The sequence below is a fragment of the Nanorana parkeri genome, unplaced genomic scaffold, assembly GCF_000935625.1.
Source record: "Nanorana parkeri isolate BGI_ZX_2015 unplaced genomic scaffold, ASM93562v1 scaffold111, whole genome shotgun sequence".
Classification (NCBI taxonomy): domain Eukaryota; kingdom Metazoa; phylum Chordata; class Amphibia; order Anura; family Dicroglossidae; genus Nanorana; species Nanorana parkeri.
In genome coordinates, this window is record NW_017306379.1 from 2,276,819 (window position 1) to 2,293,595 (window position 16,777).

A 16,777-nucleotide genomic window follows, 5' to 3' on the forward strand; every position below is an offset into this window, starting at 1 on the left:
TTTTTGCATATATCTACTGCTAGCAACCAGTAGACATATGCAAAAAAGAAGTTAACAAACAGGTTATTACTTACCTCTGTCTCCGCTGTGTTCTCCCATCTGAAGATTCTTGAATGGCTCTGAAGGATGATGGGGCATGCGCAGTACAGATCTTCGGCTGGGAGAAGAGAGACTCAGGGTAAGTCAATGCAGGCAGCGTGCACGAGCACAGACCCCGCCGGACAAGAAGACACAGCAGTCAACACTGGATCAGAGACTGGTACCAGTGCTGGAGGGATTCCTGAAAACTATCGGAGAGAGGAAGATGATCGGATCAAAAGGCATCAGTTAAGGTAAGTCCTTAAAGCAGCGGGGGGGGGGGGGGGGGGAGACTTTAAAGTCACTTTAAGGAAATCTCTGCAATCGTGCGATCATTTCCATTTTTGTATAGAGAATAGAACTGTCCTTTTTACCGCGTGTATTCAGGAGCTCAGCATCTTCAGCTTCTGGAATTGAGTAGTTTGCTGCAGGTCCGGCTGTGTGTCAGGTTTGATGTTAGTTTGTTACTGTGATTAGGCGATCCTCTGCCTGTGGATTGTCCAAGCTTCGGTGAGCCATACACACGAGATACCGACTGAAGTTACATAGTTACATAGTTACATAGTATTTGAGGTTGAATAAAGACATTAGCACCTGCAGACACTCCACGCCAGTCCTCTTTCACCAAACAATGGTACACGCAGCTCTGGTATGTATTTTTTTCAAGATGGGATATTTTTTGATAAATATATAAAGAAGTATTGGGAGAGTAAAACGTACCCTTCCCAATACGTAGAGCTGATGTGAGACACTGCAGCTGTCACATGCCGACTCTATTGATCGAGAGCTGAGCGGTCACACATCAATGATCGCTCATCTCGCAATCTTCTCCCTGCAGAGAGAGGTGACTGTCAGTCACAGCCCCCCACCAAGATTCCCCTCCCCCTCTGTTACCCCCAGCACTCATTGGAGGGACAGACGGGGCAGAGGGCGGGCACAGCTCTCTGGCTCTAGACAGGCGGATCCAGCTGTCAATCGGGCACAAAGCCGATCCTGGGAGTATTGTCGGATCTTTCTCAGGTGCTGTGCGGTTCTGCGCTGTCAGCAAATAGCGGGCAGTATCCCCTAGATGTTGTCTTTGGGTCACAGGAGGACATTAGTACACTCCTGTGACCCAAAAGAGGAATAAAGCCAATAAAAGGTTTAGGGCTGCAACAACTAATCGATTATAATTGATGATTGCAAAAGTTGTCAACTTTTTCAATCATGGATTAATTGGCTTCCGATTAGTTGGCCCTGTTCATGGCTCCACACACGCTGCACGCCGCACCTCCTCCCCACCTCACGCTCGCCACTGCCAGACCCGCCCGCCGCCATCCACACGCCGCACCTCCTCCCCGCATCACGCCTGCCCACATCCACAATCGGCACAGGGAGAAGTAAGGAGGAGCAGGTGTGGGGGGATGACAGCCGCCGATAGACTGGCCCGATCTCGGAAGCAATTTGCTGGAAGACTGTTTAGGTAAGCCTTCACTTCCCACACATGGTGCTCTATAATGTATTGCTGGGATTTGTATTCCTCTATAGCTGCTGGTACATTGTGCTGTATATTATACACAGGAACTCAAATCCCAGGAATACATTATACACTGTATGTAGAATTTATTGCTGGGATTTGTTGTACTCCTCTATAGCTGGTGGTGGTCTGCATTGCGCTGTATAGAGGACTACAAATCCCAGCAATAATACATTATACAGCGCAATGCGGAATACCACTAGCTATAGAGGACTACAAAACCCAGTGCAATGCAGAATACCGCCAGCTATAATGTACTGTTACTGGGATTTGTTGTATTCCTCTATAGCTGGTGGTATTCTGTATTGTGCTGTATAATGTACTGTTGCTGGGATTTGTAGTCCTATAGCCGGTGCCATTCTGCATTCATTGCTGTATAATTTTACACTTTCCATTTCATAATAAAGCGCTAAAAAGTGATAATTAAGTAAAAATCTTTATCACAACAAGTAATATAATTATAAAGTGTTTTGTAGTGCAAAAATCAACTAAAACAGCAGTGTTCAAACAATAGTGATGGTGCTATTAAATGGCCTCAGTGTAAACTTTAGTTGATTTTTGCACTACAACACTTTATAATTATATTACTTGTTGTGATATTAAAGATTTTTACTTATCACTTTTTAGCGCTGCACATTTAGCACTTTATCAATTTTGACCCTAGGGTTCAGAGCGCAGCAGCTTTTATACTGTACCTACCCACAAGCGCAGATTTTACAATTTTCTAATCGAACTTAATAGTCGGCTAACTAATCGCTTTTGAAAATAATCGTTAGCTGCAGCTCTAAAAAGGTTTAGTTCTTGTTTAAGTATCATCTTAGTGCCATGCTCTTCATCCACTTTCTATTTTTGAAAAAAACAAACTTATTTTGAAAATGTGGCAAATTATACCTATTAGAAGGGAACTGAACTATGGAAGCTGCTTAAAAAGAGGCAGGCAAAGGGTGTAGGAATAATCAGCAGCATTGGAGGCAGCCATCTTGGTAAAGGCGGCGTTTTGCTTTCTAATTTTGAAGCCTCCAGCAAGGAGAACAGTGAGCAGCACAGTAGTGACATCGAATCTCCTGAGACCAGCAGTGCCTTAGAATGAAGACTTCCAAGTAACTGACTCCAGCAGTCACTTATCACTAGCCACAGTGTCCCCCTTCCTTCCCAACTAAAAAAATCAAAACAAACACGGTGCAGCTCAAGAAATCAAAAAGTAACAAAAGCTGTGAACCTCTAACCTTTAGCTGTAGCTAAATGATGCAGCCAAGGTAAAGCGGCAGAAGTTCTCCTCTTCCCTGATCTACTAATCTATCATTTTTTATTGTTTTTGGTTTTTTTCCTTTTTGGCAACTTTTTTTTTGTAAAAATATTTTTGCATACATCTACTGCTTGCTAGCAGTAGATATATGCAAAAAAAGAAGAGTTTAATTCTACTTTAAGCGTACCAAGCAATTTTGTGCAGTAGCAGCCTTGTGTGCATTCTGCCATTTCAGCAGTAGGTGGCAGCAGAGCTCCTCGCTGTGCCTGGAAATGAAGATTAGTTTGATGTCACTCCCTCCCGCTTGTCATATGCTTGCTATTTATAGACTCTGCTCCTACTCTGTCCAGTGGGATCTTCTCTAATCCTCCCTGCAGAACCTGTTCAGGGAGAGCAGAGACGTTCGAGGGTTCAGGCTTTTTACTCATGCCATGTCTCAATTATTGCCATTCGTGTGTACTAGACCAATGGATTCTTTTTTCTATCCCTTGTACTTTTAAAACCTTTTTCCCTACCATCATCAAAATGTAACCGTGTAGCTGGTATAAATCACCCCTTCATACGGAGAGATGAAAAGGTTCCCGTGTAGAGGGAATTCTGGTATTAGCTGCAAGTGGGATCTCCGTAGCCTTCAAGCTCTTAAAAACTAGAGCAGGAAACGTCTCGTGTAAACAGGCGGAAATCTCCATGGGAACATTCACAGCCAGCGGTGAGCTATAATTAGAAAGAAAATGAACCAAAAATGGTGGCTTGACAGGAGAGTGCAGGAAGCGAGAATTCTATGAGCAGATTATGGTTTTTCTATGCTTATATTAAGAGGCCCGATTTTTATTTATACAGAAATTAAAGGTTCCAGTCGGCCTTCGGAATTCCTGATTTATTTATTATGTTCGGGGAATGTGGCCTAAGCTGCTAAATGTCTTCACTATTGCACGGCTGACTGTTCCAATTTTTACGGCTGCCGGTATCTTCAAAATTGTAGAAATGTCACTAGCACACCAGTCCTTTTAGGATAGCAAAAGCTTCATTTATTGAAGTTTTTTTTGTCATATGACCAACGTTGGTCATATGACAAATCTTCAATAAATGAAGCTTTTGCTATCTTAAAAGGACTGGTGTGCTGGTGACATTTCTACAATTTTGCTGACATTCGTGGAGCCATCCACAGTCACTGCGAGCACCCCTCCACTACAAGGGACATATCGGTAAGGAGTGCGACAAGGATTGTACTTATTGCCAGTATCTTCAGACATTCATTGGCCATTTAGCTAAACTTGTGAAAATGCAGGCCAGGTTTTGTGTGGTTCCGAGCCCCGCCCTCTCCTCTACGCCCACAGCAGACCTGGCTATACAGCGATACCTTGGTTTACGAGCGTAATTGGTTCCGGAAGCATGCTTGTAATCCAAAGCGTTTGTATATCAAAGCGAATTTCCCCATAGGAAATAATGGAAACTCAGATGATTCGTTCCACAACCCAAAAATATGCATATAAAAATGATTACAATACTGTACTGTACTATAATATAATACAAAATATAAAGACAAAAAAAAACAATTACAGGTACCTTCGTGGCTGGTGTGAGGGGGACAGGAGAGAGGAGGATTTTTGTGTAGGACGACTTTCACTATCACTAACGGAATCACTGATACCTCTCGGCTCAATGGAATCTTTTTCATTTCTTGAAACCTTAACAAGGAATCTATCCAATGTGACATTGCATTGTCGTTAAACAGACTCATCGCTCGCACTGCTACAGCCTTATTCGGGTGGCGCTTTTCTACAAAATTTTGCTCTTATTGCAAGACATTGCTTGTATATCAAGGCAACATTTTTTCAGAAATGTTTGCTTGTCTTGCAAAACACTCTCAAACCAAGTTACTTGTAAACCAAGATATTACTGTATTTACTGAAGCATAGGAGAGATTTGCACTGCAGAGATGTCTGCTTTAAATGTAATCGCATTCAACTAGCGTTCATTCCTAAACATTAGGGATACACAAATGCTCCGATACTTCCGATATCGGAACTTCTGGTCAGAAGAGCTCCCTCTGACCACAAGTGCCAAGGGAACATGGAGCCGGCTACCTTTCCAATCATGAAGCTGGGCAACACGTAATGGCCTGCCCCCCGACTTCCTGATAATCTGGGCACACGGTACCGGTACCCAGTATATGCAAGTACTGAAAAAAAACGATCAGTACTCGATACCGGTGCATTTCTACTAAAAAATGATGCCTTCTAAACCCAAGCTACCACAATCTCTGCCACATATATGGATTTAAATTTGTAAAATAAAAAGACGCAGTATATGATGCAGTCTGTCACTAGAATGAACACTGCCCTGTTTTCTTTTTTTTATTTGTTACCCTCTGCAAGTTTCGCTTCTCTCCTGTTACTACTTATAAAAAGCAGAAACTTCGGCCTGTTTATAGGACAACTATACTGTTCCTGCTGATAGTTCCTTTTTTATTTTTCCTTATACGAACATGACTTGACATTTAAATGGTCTTTACAATGCACCTGTGCCCCCAGACTAGCTGTAGGTTGGAGTCATTTTGTAATACAATGACAGATACAGTGCCAGGGGTCATTTGCATGCCGTGATTACCTGGCGGACAATTTCCCCAAGTGAAAAAAAAACGGGGCAATCATCCCCATGTAGTTGTACACATGCCCATTGTAGGTGCTTTTGGCAGTGAACACGGTTCAATATGAGCACCCTGGCCAGACGGCGGCTACGCAGCCCCATATGCAACAAACTGCGGTGCACTGTGTGTTCAGACACCTTTCTATCTGAACTCTTTTCAGCAATTTGAGCTACAGTATCTCTTCTGTTGGATCGGCTTACACAGGCCAGCCTTCCCTCCCCATGAGCATCAATGATCCTTGGCCGCCTATGACTTTGTTGTAGGTTTTCCATCCTTGGACCACTTTTGGTAGGTCCTGACCACTGTAGACTGGGAACATCCCACAATGTTCCCAGTTGCTCTGACCCAGTCATCTACACATTAGAAATTGGCCCTTGTCAAAGTTGCTAAAATCCTTACGGTTGCCCATTTTTTTTTTTCTGCTTCTACAGCTGGCCATACACCTTATCTGCAGATTTTCTGTGGTCAGATGGAAAACGTGCAACAGATTCCTCCATCTACACTTAACTGTGTGGATGGAGTAATCTCCACCTGGGCCAATCTGTTGCACTTTTTCCATCTGACCACAGAAAATCTGCAGATAATTGTAAGGTGTATGGGCACCTTAACACATCAACTTCAGGGACTAAATGCTCACTTGCCCCACATATCCCACCCACTTCCAGGCGCCATTGTAATGAGATAATCATTGTTATTCACTTCACCTGTCAGTGGTCATAATTTTATGGCTGATCGGTGTAAATCCCTAGAAGGGACAGTCATAATTTTATGGCTGATCGGTGTAAATCCCTAGAAGGGACAGGCAGATCGTACTTGCGATCATTGCAAGCCCGCCCCCCTGAGGGGCGGGCTTCCGATGACTGCAATGCTGAACGGGCAGTGTGCACACACCGGCCCGTTTGGCAGTTATCTCTCGATCATGCTAAAAACCAGCCGAAAATTGCACGATTCTCGGCTGGTTTTCCAACATGCTCAAAATACAAAAGCTTTCCATACACTGCATGATTATCGGACAATCGCACGATTTCCCGCGATTCTCGTACGAGAAATGTGCAGTGTATGGGCACCTTAACTCTGGTTGCGCATGCGAAATTGATGTTTTTTGACTTTTATGAGGCCTTCTCCCAGCGCACGAGATGCTTGGAAGACAACCCAATGAAAGTCTATGGACAGCATTAAGTGTGCACGCATGGCCAGGGGACGGGGATTTTGGTTGTAGGGTTTGAAAATTGCTACAGGCTATGGCCCATCCAATATAGTTAAGTATGCTTGGGGGGCGGGGGTTCCTCTTTCGGTCGAGGAGCAGGGCAAAATGCATACCAATTTCTCTACAGAAGATGGCGCAGACGCATTATATAATAATAGACCGCTTACAATAATTTGGGCAATACTTGTCAAGTCTGTAAAAAGCAGGAGGGGGATTCTTGCATTCTTGTACCTGCATAAAGATGTCTGATGCCTGAGGTCAGGAGCATGCATAGAGCCAAATGGTTGTGTACTGGAGCAGCTTGCAAAGCCTTGGATTTGTTTTGCCACGCTAAAATAAGGGATTATGGGATGTATTTTCTCTGCGTAGGGGGGGCAGAAGGGCGTTAACAGGACTAGCATGGCAAATGTAAAGCAGAACTCCGGGCAAATCAAATATTTAACACTTGCAGTGGGTCTACCCCCATACTGCAAGAGTTATGTGCTCGTTTTGCCTAGGCAGCTAAAATAACAAAGTTATAATCACCTGATCCGCGATCCCGGCTTGCTCTAAGACCGCTCCCTTCAGGCTTGCTTCCCCGTCCGCTCAAGCAGTCGAAGGTCCTGTGAGTCATCACGTCCAATACAGTCATTGGGATTTATCACAACTGGAGCAGACAAAATCTGGAGCAGATCTGCACTGCAGAGATCAGCATCTTTCTCTCATTTTCAAATCTTACCTGAGCAAACAGTAGAGAGATGCTGATTGGTTGCCATAGGCAACTGCTCTAGATTCTCTTTGCTCCAGTTTGATCAATTCCCCTCAGTGTATATTGGATGTGAGGACACAAAGAGTCATACCATCGCTAGAGTGAAGGAGGAGAGAGGCTGGAGGGAGCCATCTTAGAACAAGCCAGGATCGCGGTTCTGGTGAGTATAGCTTTATTGCAGTGAACTCTTGCAGTGCCAGGGTAGCCCCACGCTATCACTAGCCAGAAGACACTGGATTAGATCTGCCTGGAGTTCAGCTTTGACTATTAGGACCCGCTCCCACTGCGAGATTTGCCGCGCAATATCTCGTTCAAGCTTGCATCGCGGCTAAATCCGCTCCAAAAAGGGTCCTGCTGTAGCGACACACGACCCGCGACAGCAGGACCCTTTGCCCCATTGAAATGCATTGGAGCGCGATATCGCTCGGTAATTTGCCGCGATATCGCGGGAATTACCACGCGATAAATCGCTCAATGTGAACGGGGCTTTAGAGATTAAGACTGCTGCACCTTTGGTACCAGTTGTCCTTTATAGACTCTCCCCATTCCCCTGAGTGCAACCCATCTGGTGAAATACTTCGATCCAGCAATCTTTAGAAACCATCTCCACTGGGTTGTCTTCATCTTACACATGCTCACAATGGTCCTATTCATTCCTATGGGAGCCCCACTCGGCAGTATCTCTGATAGATACAATAAGGGAAAGAATGAAACTTCTAGTCGCATACACAGGATGAAGAGAAACCAATTTGGGGATGCTGTCTAAAGAAGTTTCTTCAGTGGCCATTAGTCACCTGACTTGAACCCCATAGAAAATCTCTGTTGGGATTTGACGAAGCCGGTTGCAGCACGCAAGCCAAAGAATATTCGGGAACCGAAGGCCTTTGCTTATGTGGAATAGGCTAAGATTCCTCAGGAACGCTGCCAGAAGCTGTCTGGCGATGTATCTTGTTTGCAGCAGGTCATAACAGCAAAAGGATGCTCCGCTATGTACTAAAGATGATTGCCTTGAAGGGGTTGAACAATTTTAAGATTGCAGAATTCATTAAAAGTTGCACTTTCAGTTGAATTTGGGGAAACCACTTTAAATATTCGTTGTGTTGACTAATTTCAATTGCTTTTGTTTGATTTGTTCATTGCAAACAACTGAAAGTTTGTACATTTTGCCAATGAACCTGATTAGTAATGGAGGTTGAATCATTTTGATTACAACAGTAGGTAAATATTCCTCCAATCGGGCTGTATTCGGGGGAATGGGGGGCACGTACCTAAGATGCAGTTGTCCTTTAGGCCGCACGTTAAAGGCAGAGTTTTTAGCTCTAGGGCTGGAGTCTGCTAGGTGGCCGCGGTTGCCTTGTGGTTGTGTTTTTTGTTGTTGTTGTTTTTTCCCCCTAACCCAAAGTATTTTTAAACGCTCAAACTTTTTTCAATAATGAATCCAGATCAACAAATATACATTGCTCAGCAAAGAATTGCTTTCCGTTTTTGTCCAAACACTTAGGCCTTGTTCACACCAAGCGCAGAGCAGTTGCAGACCGGATCAAAACTGCGTCCAATGTATTCCAATGGTATTTTTTTGCTCCAGTTCACATCGCAGCGTGCAGTTCCAGAGCAGGTGAAAAAACTGCAGCAAGCCCTATTTTACCTGCTCTGGAAAGCATGCAAACGCATCAAAAACGCATGCAAATGCCTGGAACGCACTGAAGGCCCTAGTTGAACTAAAAAAAGGCCCGGAACGCATCAAAAACCTGCAAAAACTTGGCACAACCCACTGCATTGCGTGTGCAGAAACCTAAGCGGATCTGCTCTGCATTTGGTGTGAACAAGCCCTTACAATCATGTTTCTGAACAGCTGCTTCTAAGTCTCATTACAGCTTCCTTAAAGGAGAACTATGAGATGAGTGATTTCCACTCACCTCATAGTTCTAAGCCGACCTGTGACAATGAGACTGTCACAGGTCGGCTCAGTAGATCGGGAGGTGAGGGAAAACATACCAGGTTCCCTCACCTCTCGATCCTGTCACGGCTCTCTGCCGTGACAGGGGGAGGGGCTGGATTCCCCTCTCCCCGCTCCGATCTGCCAGCGCTGACTGGCGGAACGGACGGGGGAGGGTACAGCTGGCTCTGCCTCTAGATAGGCAGAGCCAGCTGTCACTCACGCAGCTGGGCGGATCCCGTCATCTAAGTCGGGATCCGCTCCAGGTGCGGCGTCTCAGTATACAGCTCGGGGTATACTGAGCTTAGGGTGACGGGAGGACGCTAGTATATGTCCTCCCGTTACCCCAAGGAGAACTATGGGGAAAAACACTGACCCCATAGTTCTCCTTTAAACTTCCCGTCCAGTACAAGCTCACAAAGAGCAGAGCCGAGTAACTGTTCATCTACTAGCGTGAAGGTGAGAGGGGCAAAGGTGAGGGGAGTAGCTTCATTTGCGGTGTCTTTGTGTTTGTGGAGACTAGCACAGCTTACTAGCACACACGGGTGACTGCACAGCACTCTGCTTGAGAAAGGAGTCACTCTAAAACAGGATATCAGGACCAGTGCTCAGGGGACCAGCTGATTCTGCAGGAAACTAAAACTTTTAAACACCAGGAAGCAGCATCCGGTGTAAGTGATTTCAGCAGCATTTGAACTCGCTTTAAGTCCTTTTGACTTTATCACTTTAACTACAAAGTGCAGACTCCATTAATTCCTCCACACAACGGTGCTTTTACATTGCAGTGTGGTGACCTCTGGTGGCATGCAGTGAACTGGAAAACAAAATGCTGCATGTCCGCATTTTACCGCAGCCCCACCGCACATCAACACTGCATTGTAGTGTGAACAGAGTACATAGAAAACATATGCCCTTGCGGTGACTGGTGCGGGGAAATGCCAGCCACCCCAGATAGTGTGAACGAGCCCTTAAGCTATATAAAGTCAGAATGCCAGTAATATAATTACACCTCTCACAGAGCTCCACCTAGTGTCCCAAAAGGAGCATTTTCTGTCAGGTCCCTGCGTGGCGTTCTCTCTTTGAACTCATCCCTTTGTCACAGATATGTGGCTAGGATACCTAATAACATAACTACAAGTTCATAAGCCCTGAGGTCTCCAGTGACCTGTGGGAGAGCTTGCAAGCGTTGTCACTTTGGGAGCGTTTTTCTCTTTGCAGAGCTGCAAGAAAGTTCTACATTCTAGTCTTGCCTCCTTGGGATTCGGCCGAAGGCAGGTAACATTATTTGGCAATCATCATTTTTGGTAAGAAAGCCACTTCAATACTAGCCAGATAAATGCAGTACAAGCAAAGCTGAAATCAGCCCGCAGCAAGAAAAGTGTTCTAGAGGAACCAGCAGCAGCCGTGGTGGTTTTGTGCACACAGACAAACAGGAAGTACGAGACGCTTTTTGCTCTGCAGGTTTTTTTTGTTTTTTTTTCCACCCCTCGTCTTAAGTTATTTGAGCTGCTTGGAGCCACTTTCCCAAGAAGCGCCTGTATGTATGGCATCGTACAACGAAAGCCTTCAGGCCGCCAGCACCTCGACAGCCCTGCAGAAACTAGAGGGCTTTGCCAACAGATTGTTTCATCGAAATGGCAAAAACGGCGCACAAGAACAGAGGGGGGCCGTGGAACAAGAGGGCCAGCTAGTTTCTGAAAGCACCTTGCAATGGGACACGGCAAGTAAGTTTCCTGTACAGCCGGAGCTGTGTGTGACTGAGCACGTTGCTGCTCTTCAACTTTTTGGTGGCATCTATTAGGGGGGGGGGAAAAGGCATTTTCTTATTTTAAGCCTTTTTAAAATGTATTTTAATGTTGATCTGAATTGACTGAGGGGGTCATGTAGTAGTAGTAGTAGTAGTAGTAGTAGTAGTAGTAGTAGTATACAGGACTTGAAAGCACCAACAGTTTTGCGCTTTACAATGTAAGGAGAACATTTACAAGACAAGATGCATAACTGTGTGTTAAGCACAATCTGTTTTTAACACATTACTAGCAAAAATGTTGTATTTTGGTAAGGGTATGGGGTTAATACATGTATCTAGGGATATAGCGATACTAGTATCTGTGCCGATATCGAGTATTTGGCCGAGTACTCGTCCAAATGCTCTGATACCGGAACTTCTGGTCAGATAAAGATTTCCCTCTGACTGGCAGTGCAGAAGGAACATGGAGCCAGCTTCCTTTGCAATCATGAAGCGGGTGTTGGGTTATGACCCGCTTCCTTATTGGTCATAAAGCCAGGCTGCCTAAGAACAAATGAAGCCGGCTTCCTAGCCAATCAGCGAGCTGGGTCATGACTTCCCGCCCGGCTTCCTGATTGGTCAGGAAGCCAGGCTGCCTAGGAACAAGTTAAGCCAGCTTCCTAGTCAACAGGGATCCGGGCCATGACGTGCTGCCAGATTAATTTGTTGCTAGGCAGCCTGGCTTCCTGACCAGTCAGGAAGCCGGACGGCACCTCATGACCCGCCGCCCAGCTTCCTGATCGGTCAGGAAGCCAGTCAGCCTCAGCAAGTGAAGCCGTTGTTCTTTCGATAGAACACCGGCTTCCCTGGCAATCAGGAAGCCGGGCGATGGGTCATGATCCGCTGCCCAACTTCCTGATAATCAATTGCGGTGAACAGCAGTGGATGCAGAACCCCTGCGGAAGGGTGGCCATTCACAACCAGATCTTTTATTGAAATGAGTGCCGGAAGATCATCTAAGAGTTTGTGTAGCTCCAGAACTCAACACAACTATTGCTCCGTTTTGGCTATTCAAATGTGAGACAGAGAGAACTTCCCTTTTCTGGTAAGAAAAGGAACTGATCACTGAGCAACCCGTGAGGGACTTATCCCATTCTTTCACCACTCGCCTTTATTTATGTAATAGTAGGGCTCCTTTGCCAAACTGCATCCACAGGTTCTCCTCCTGTTTCCAGGGCTGCACACATGTTTGTCAGTTAGCCTCCCCCATCCAAGAGCGCTGTTTATGTCCTTTTTGCCTTAATTGTAGGGCTCAAATACTTCACATTCCAGGAGAAATTTCTTCTCCAGGCTCCTTCCAGTGCTGCTCACAGGTCTAAAACCCCAGGCATTTGCACAATGTGTGCCGAAGAGGAGAATACGAATTAACATTGGCTGATCCTTTTTATTAGAGACCATGTGACCATATGCCTAGGCTTTTGGCTCTATGATCAGTGCTGAAGGGAGCCTGCAGAAGAATTTACATGCAAATGCGTATCCCTTAAAGTGAGTTGAGATTTGTCCTTGCTGACCTGTTAAGAAAAAAAAAAAGACAACACAAACGCATCTAAACACCGTCCTTTTTTTAAAATGTGTTTTACTGTGCAGTTTTGGTGTGAATGGGCCCTAAGGCCCCATTCACACTAAGCGACATACCATTAGAAGCGGATCCGCGCGGCCGGGATAGCGTGACTGTTCGGTGCGACGTTCGATGGTAGCGTGACCTTCACCGTCGGGCTGCATTAAAAAAAATAGAAAAATTGCGTGACATCCGCCGAAAAAGGGTCCTGCAGGCGCGACTTGCGACGGGGCACATGGAGCTGTACATTAAGACAGCTCCATTGAAAATCATTGGCCGGCGATATCATCTTACATTCATTAGTTAAACATATTCTTCTTTTACTTACAATGATTGTTTTTCCTGTTCCTGGTCCTCTTGGGCATTAGTAATGTAATGTGCCCAAGCCTTGCTTCCTGGTAAGGTTGCTGGGAAATCTCATCTGTAATCTTACAAGATCTCAGGGAAAGGCATTTTCCTCCCTTGAGATGATGTGCATGGTCACATGTCCTAGTCACATGTGCCAGAGCTCCAGGAAGTAAAGGGAGATATAGTAATCTCCCCTTAGTAAAAATGGCCACTGTGAGAAGAATGGAGAGGAAAAAAGAAATAAGGAATGCAAAGAATAAAAATCCAGCAATTATCTAGAAGTATGCGTGTGTCATTACTAAAATATTTATAAAGGTGCCTTTTGTTGTCCTTCCAAAGATATATGTGTAAAGGTCCCCTTTTAAATTGGTGGGTTTAGTTCCACTTGTGCAACACCCAACAAATATGCTGTAATTAAGGTCTGTTTAAAGTGAAACCCCGAATTCAGGAATACCTTTCAGTTTATCTAAGGCCAAAACATATTTTTTTTAGGTTTGGATTGCGTTTCAAAGGGTTACAACCACTGTCAGGTGTTTTTTGCTGTCTCCCTACTCTATTTGTCCTGGGGACCATTGTGGTCATGGCAAAGCGTGAAGGGAGATCGGGAGATCTAACATTTTACAGTTGTCACCAGAGCAAGACATAACCGAAATAAAGAGGAGCACCACAACAGAATTGTAGTAATTGTCATCAAGGGAAGATCCTCGAAGTGGGTAGATGGTGGCAGAGTTTTTCAGTGGTCGTCTTTTGCAGGGCTGGGTGAGCAGTGGATTGACTTTACATGTCCCAGTTCCACTTAAGGCCCCGTTCACATTGAGCGATTTATCGCGCGGTAATTCCCGCGATATCGCGGCTATTTACCGTGCGATATCGCTCTTCAATGCATTGCAATGGGGCAAAGGTTCCCGCTGTTGCGGGTCGTGTGTCGCTACAGCCGGACCCTTTTTTGGAGCGGATTTTGCCGCGATTCTTGCTTGCTCAATGCAAGCATTTGCGTGATATCGCGCAAAATGCAAATCGCACGACAAACGCGCGATTTGCGAATCGCGCAGTGTGAATGAGGCCTTAAGCAGCAGCAGCAGCCCTACCCGGGGATATATGAGATGGAGCTGGCTGTGTCAATCTTGGGTAAATGTCATTTTGGACATGCAGAACTTGCTGGTGGGGGGTTTTGGTAGGGGTGATGTAACAGAACTTGCTGGTGGGGGGTTTTGGTAGGGGTGATGTAAAAGATGTAAGAATCCTGCATTAACGAGAGGCGGCAACAAGTAAGAGTGTAATGAGAAGGCCGGATCACCAGTTACTATGGGGACCATCAGCTTCCCTCCCCGGGTCGCATTTTTACCTCCCAATCCTGTGTGCGTCAGCTGTTCTGCGCATCTTTTGACAGCCGCCGTGTCCCACATAGTGGCTGCGATGTACTGTGTAGGCTTCAGGCACAAAGCACTTGACAAACACGGCTTTGTCCCCGGTATTAACGCATAGCGGGATCTGCGTCAGCCAGCACCGCACAGAAGGCTTCCATGATGTTTACAAACTTCAAACGTATTGTTGCAATTAAGGAAAATAAAAGAGCAAGTGGAAGGTTTAAACGCTGCTTGTTAAAGAGAAACTCCAAGCAGCAAGTGCAATCATCCGCGGAGCAGCTAACGTCAGCTGAGAAACCTTACACTGCAGAAGCCCACACAGTTTAAAGAGGAACGCCGGGCATTGTTATTCCTAACCCTCGTACGGCGGCTACTGCTGCACTGCAAGGGTTAACTGCTCATTTTCATCTAGGGACAGGAATCGGTTATACTCCCCTGAACCTCACCACCCGCTGGCTGTTAGACCGGTCCTTTCAGCCTCTCTTCCCCTCCACTCCAGTGGTGTAAGGTCCTGCGAGTCATCGCGTTATTTACATTGTATAGGACATAAGGACGCAGAAGGACATTATATCGCTGGAGTGGAGGATGAGACAGGCGGCAGGGGCCTGTCTAGTAGCCAGCCAGCTCAAGTTCAGGCGAGTATAACTAACTTTTTTTTATTTCCGTCCCTAGATGAAAATGAGCTCTTAACCCTTGCAGTGCAGGGCTAGCCCCACTGTGTGGGTTTAGAATTATGCCCGGAGTTATTTTTTTAACTTAAAGTGGACCTGTACGTACCTTGCATACCAGGGCAAAGCAACAGGTTCGCTCAGCTGCATACTTCCCAGCCGGAGTAACGTTAAACAAGGCCTCATATAAGCTCCAAATGCGTCTGGTCTCTAACCACCTCCATCCCCTGTGACAGCACTGGAACCAGCAAGTTGGCTGTTCGGGCAGATTAGGTTGCAGCGTGGGAGGAAGGTGGGAGTTGCATGCTCCCAGTAAGGAGAAATGGAAGCAACTCCAGCAAACAGGTAGATTAGTTCAGGGAACTATGGACGTTGGTTGGGAACATTTGTGGTGCCCACCTATCATGCCTTACAATCCAACTGCTGGCTAACTCCTAAGACCTGGTTCACACCTAGGCGATTTATGGCGCGGATTCAGTCACGCACAAAACACAAAAACCCCATACAAGTTAATGGCGACACCTTAGCGCTGCGTCACGCAAAAAGATGCAGCTACTTTCAGGCGGATGCCGCTTGGTTTTGGTCCCATAGACATCCCTATGCATTGAGAACCACACGGTTTTTGCAATCGCCTAGATGTGAACCAGGCCGAAGACTAAACCTCCACCCCACCTGCCCTTCCTCGTTTAATATGCATACCTATTTCCATAGGTCTTTAGTCTGGTCATGTGATGTCATGGGTCTCAAGCGCCATTCTTTTGTGCAAACTGCCGGTTAGCAGCGAAGGATGATCCTACTTGGACCAAGAGCAGAAAATCTAATCCACATCTTCTCTGGGGTCTTCGTTCTTTTAGATTGTAAGCCCTCAGGGGCTGGGCCCCCTTTACCATCTTGTCTTGAATTGTATTGTGATTGTAATGTCTTCCTTATATTGTAAAGCGCTGCGCAAACTGTTGGCGCCATATAAATCCTGTATAATAGTAATGGATGTTCCTGCCGGACTGGACAAATCCCAGGAGCCAGATTGTCAATGCTCCTTCATTGTAAAACTGGCACCCAACTTTTCAGGTTTTCCCTAGATGTCAATGGAGTAAAACTCCTGATGGCCCCTGGATTAGATGAACAGGCGCCTGAATTCCATATTAACTAGTCCATCACTATACACTAGGTACTGTGGGGGGAATATATCAAAGCAGTTGTCCATGGCAACCAGTCAGTTTTTCTTTCATTTTCAAAGCTTAACTGAAGCTAGAAGCTGGTTGGTTGCTATGGGCAACTGTTCCAAATTCTTTCTGCTCCAGTTTTGATAATATCCCCCGTGTGTACTATAATTTAGTTGGAAGCGGACGTCTGTTTACCTGTCCAATACAAGCCATAGTACTTTTCCTCTGATGAGGTCAGCACCGGGAGCCAACATAGTACAGTGGTACCTCGGTTCATGAACGCTTCTGTTTGCGAACAGGAAGTTTGGCAAAATTTTGCTTCTGTTCGCAAACACAACCGCAGCCATCTTCCCCGCTCTGACACGTGGTCGTGAATTCCTCTAGTCGAGATCGAGGTGTGATCAGAGTTGGATTCGGTTCGCGACCAGAATCGTGGAACAAATAAAGTTCCTGAGCCGAGGTACTCCTGTACCTTGGTCACGTGACCTGTAGCTTTGATGGAGCTG

At 45.7% G+C, this 16,777-nt stretch overlaps 1 protein-coding gene across 2 annotated transcripts in view; it reads left to right on the plus strand.

The window, feature by feature from the left end:
* The window catches only part of PRKACB (protein kinase cAMP-activated catalytic subunit beta), an 81,560-nt gene that overhangs the window by 24,771 nt on the left and 40,012 nt on the right, over positions 1-16,777 (plus strand). The window contains exon 1 of one of the 2 annotated variants that reach the window (XM_018553134.1): positions 10,895-11,105. The exons of the other annotated variant lie outside the window; for it this stretch is intronic. Within the exon in view, the coding sequence (XP_018408636.1) occupies positions 10,925-11,105 (181 nt within the window). The 5' untranslated portion in view covers positions 10,895-10,924. Of the gene's footprint in view, positions 1-10,894; positions 11,106-16,777 lie in introns of those variants that run through there. 2 annotated transcript variants of the gene reach the window in all.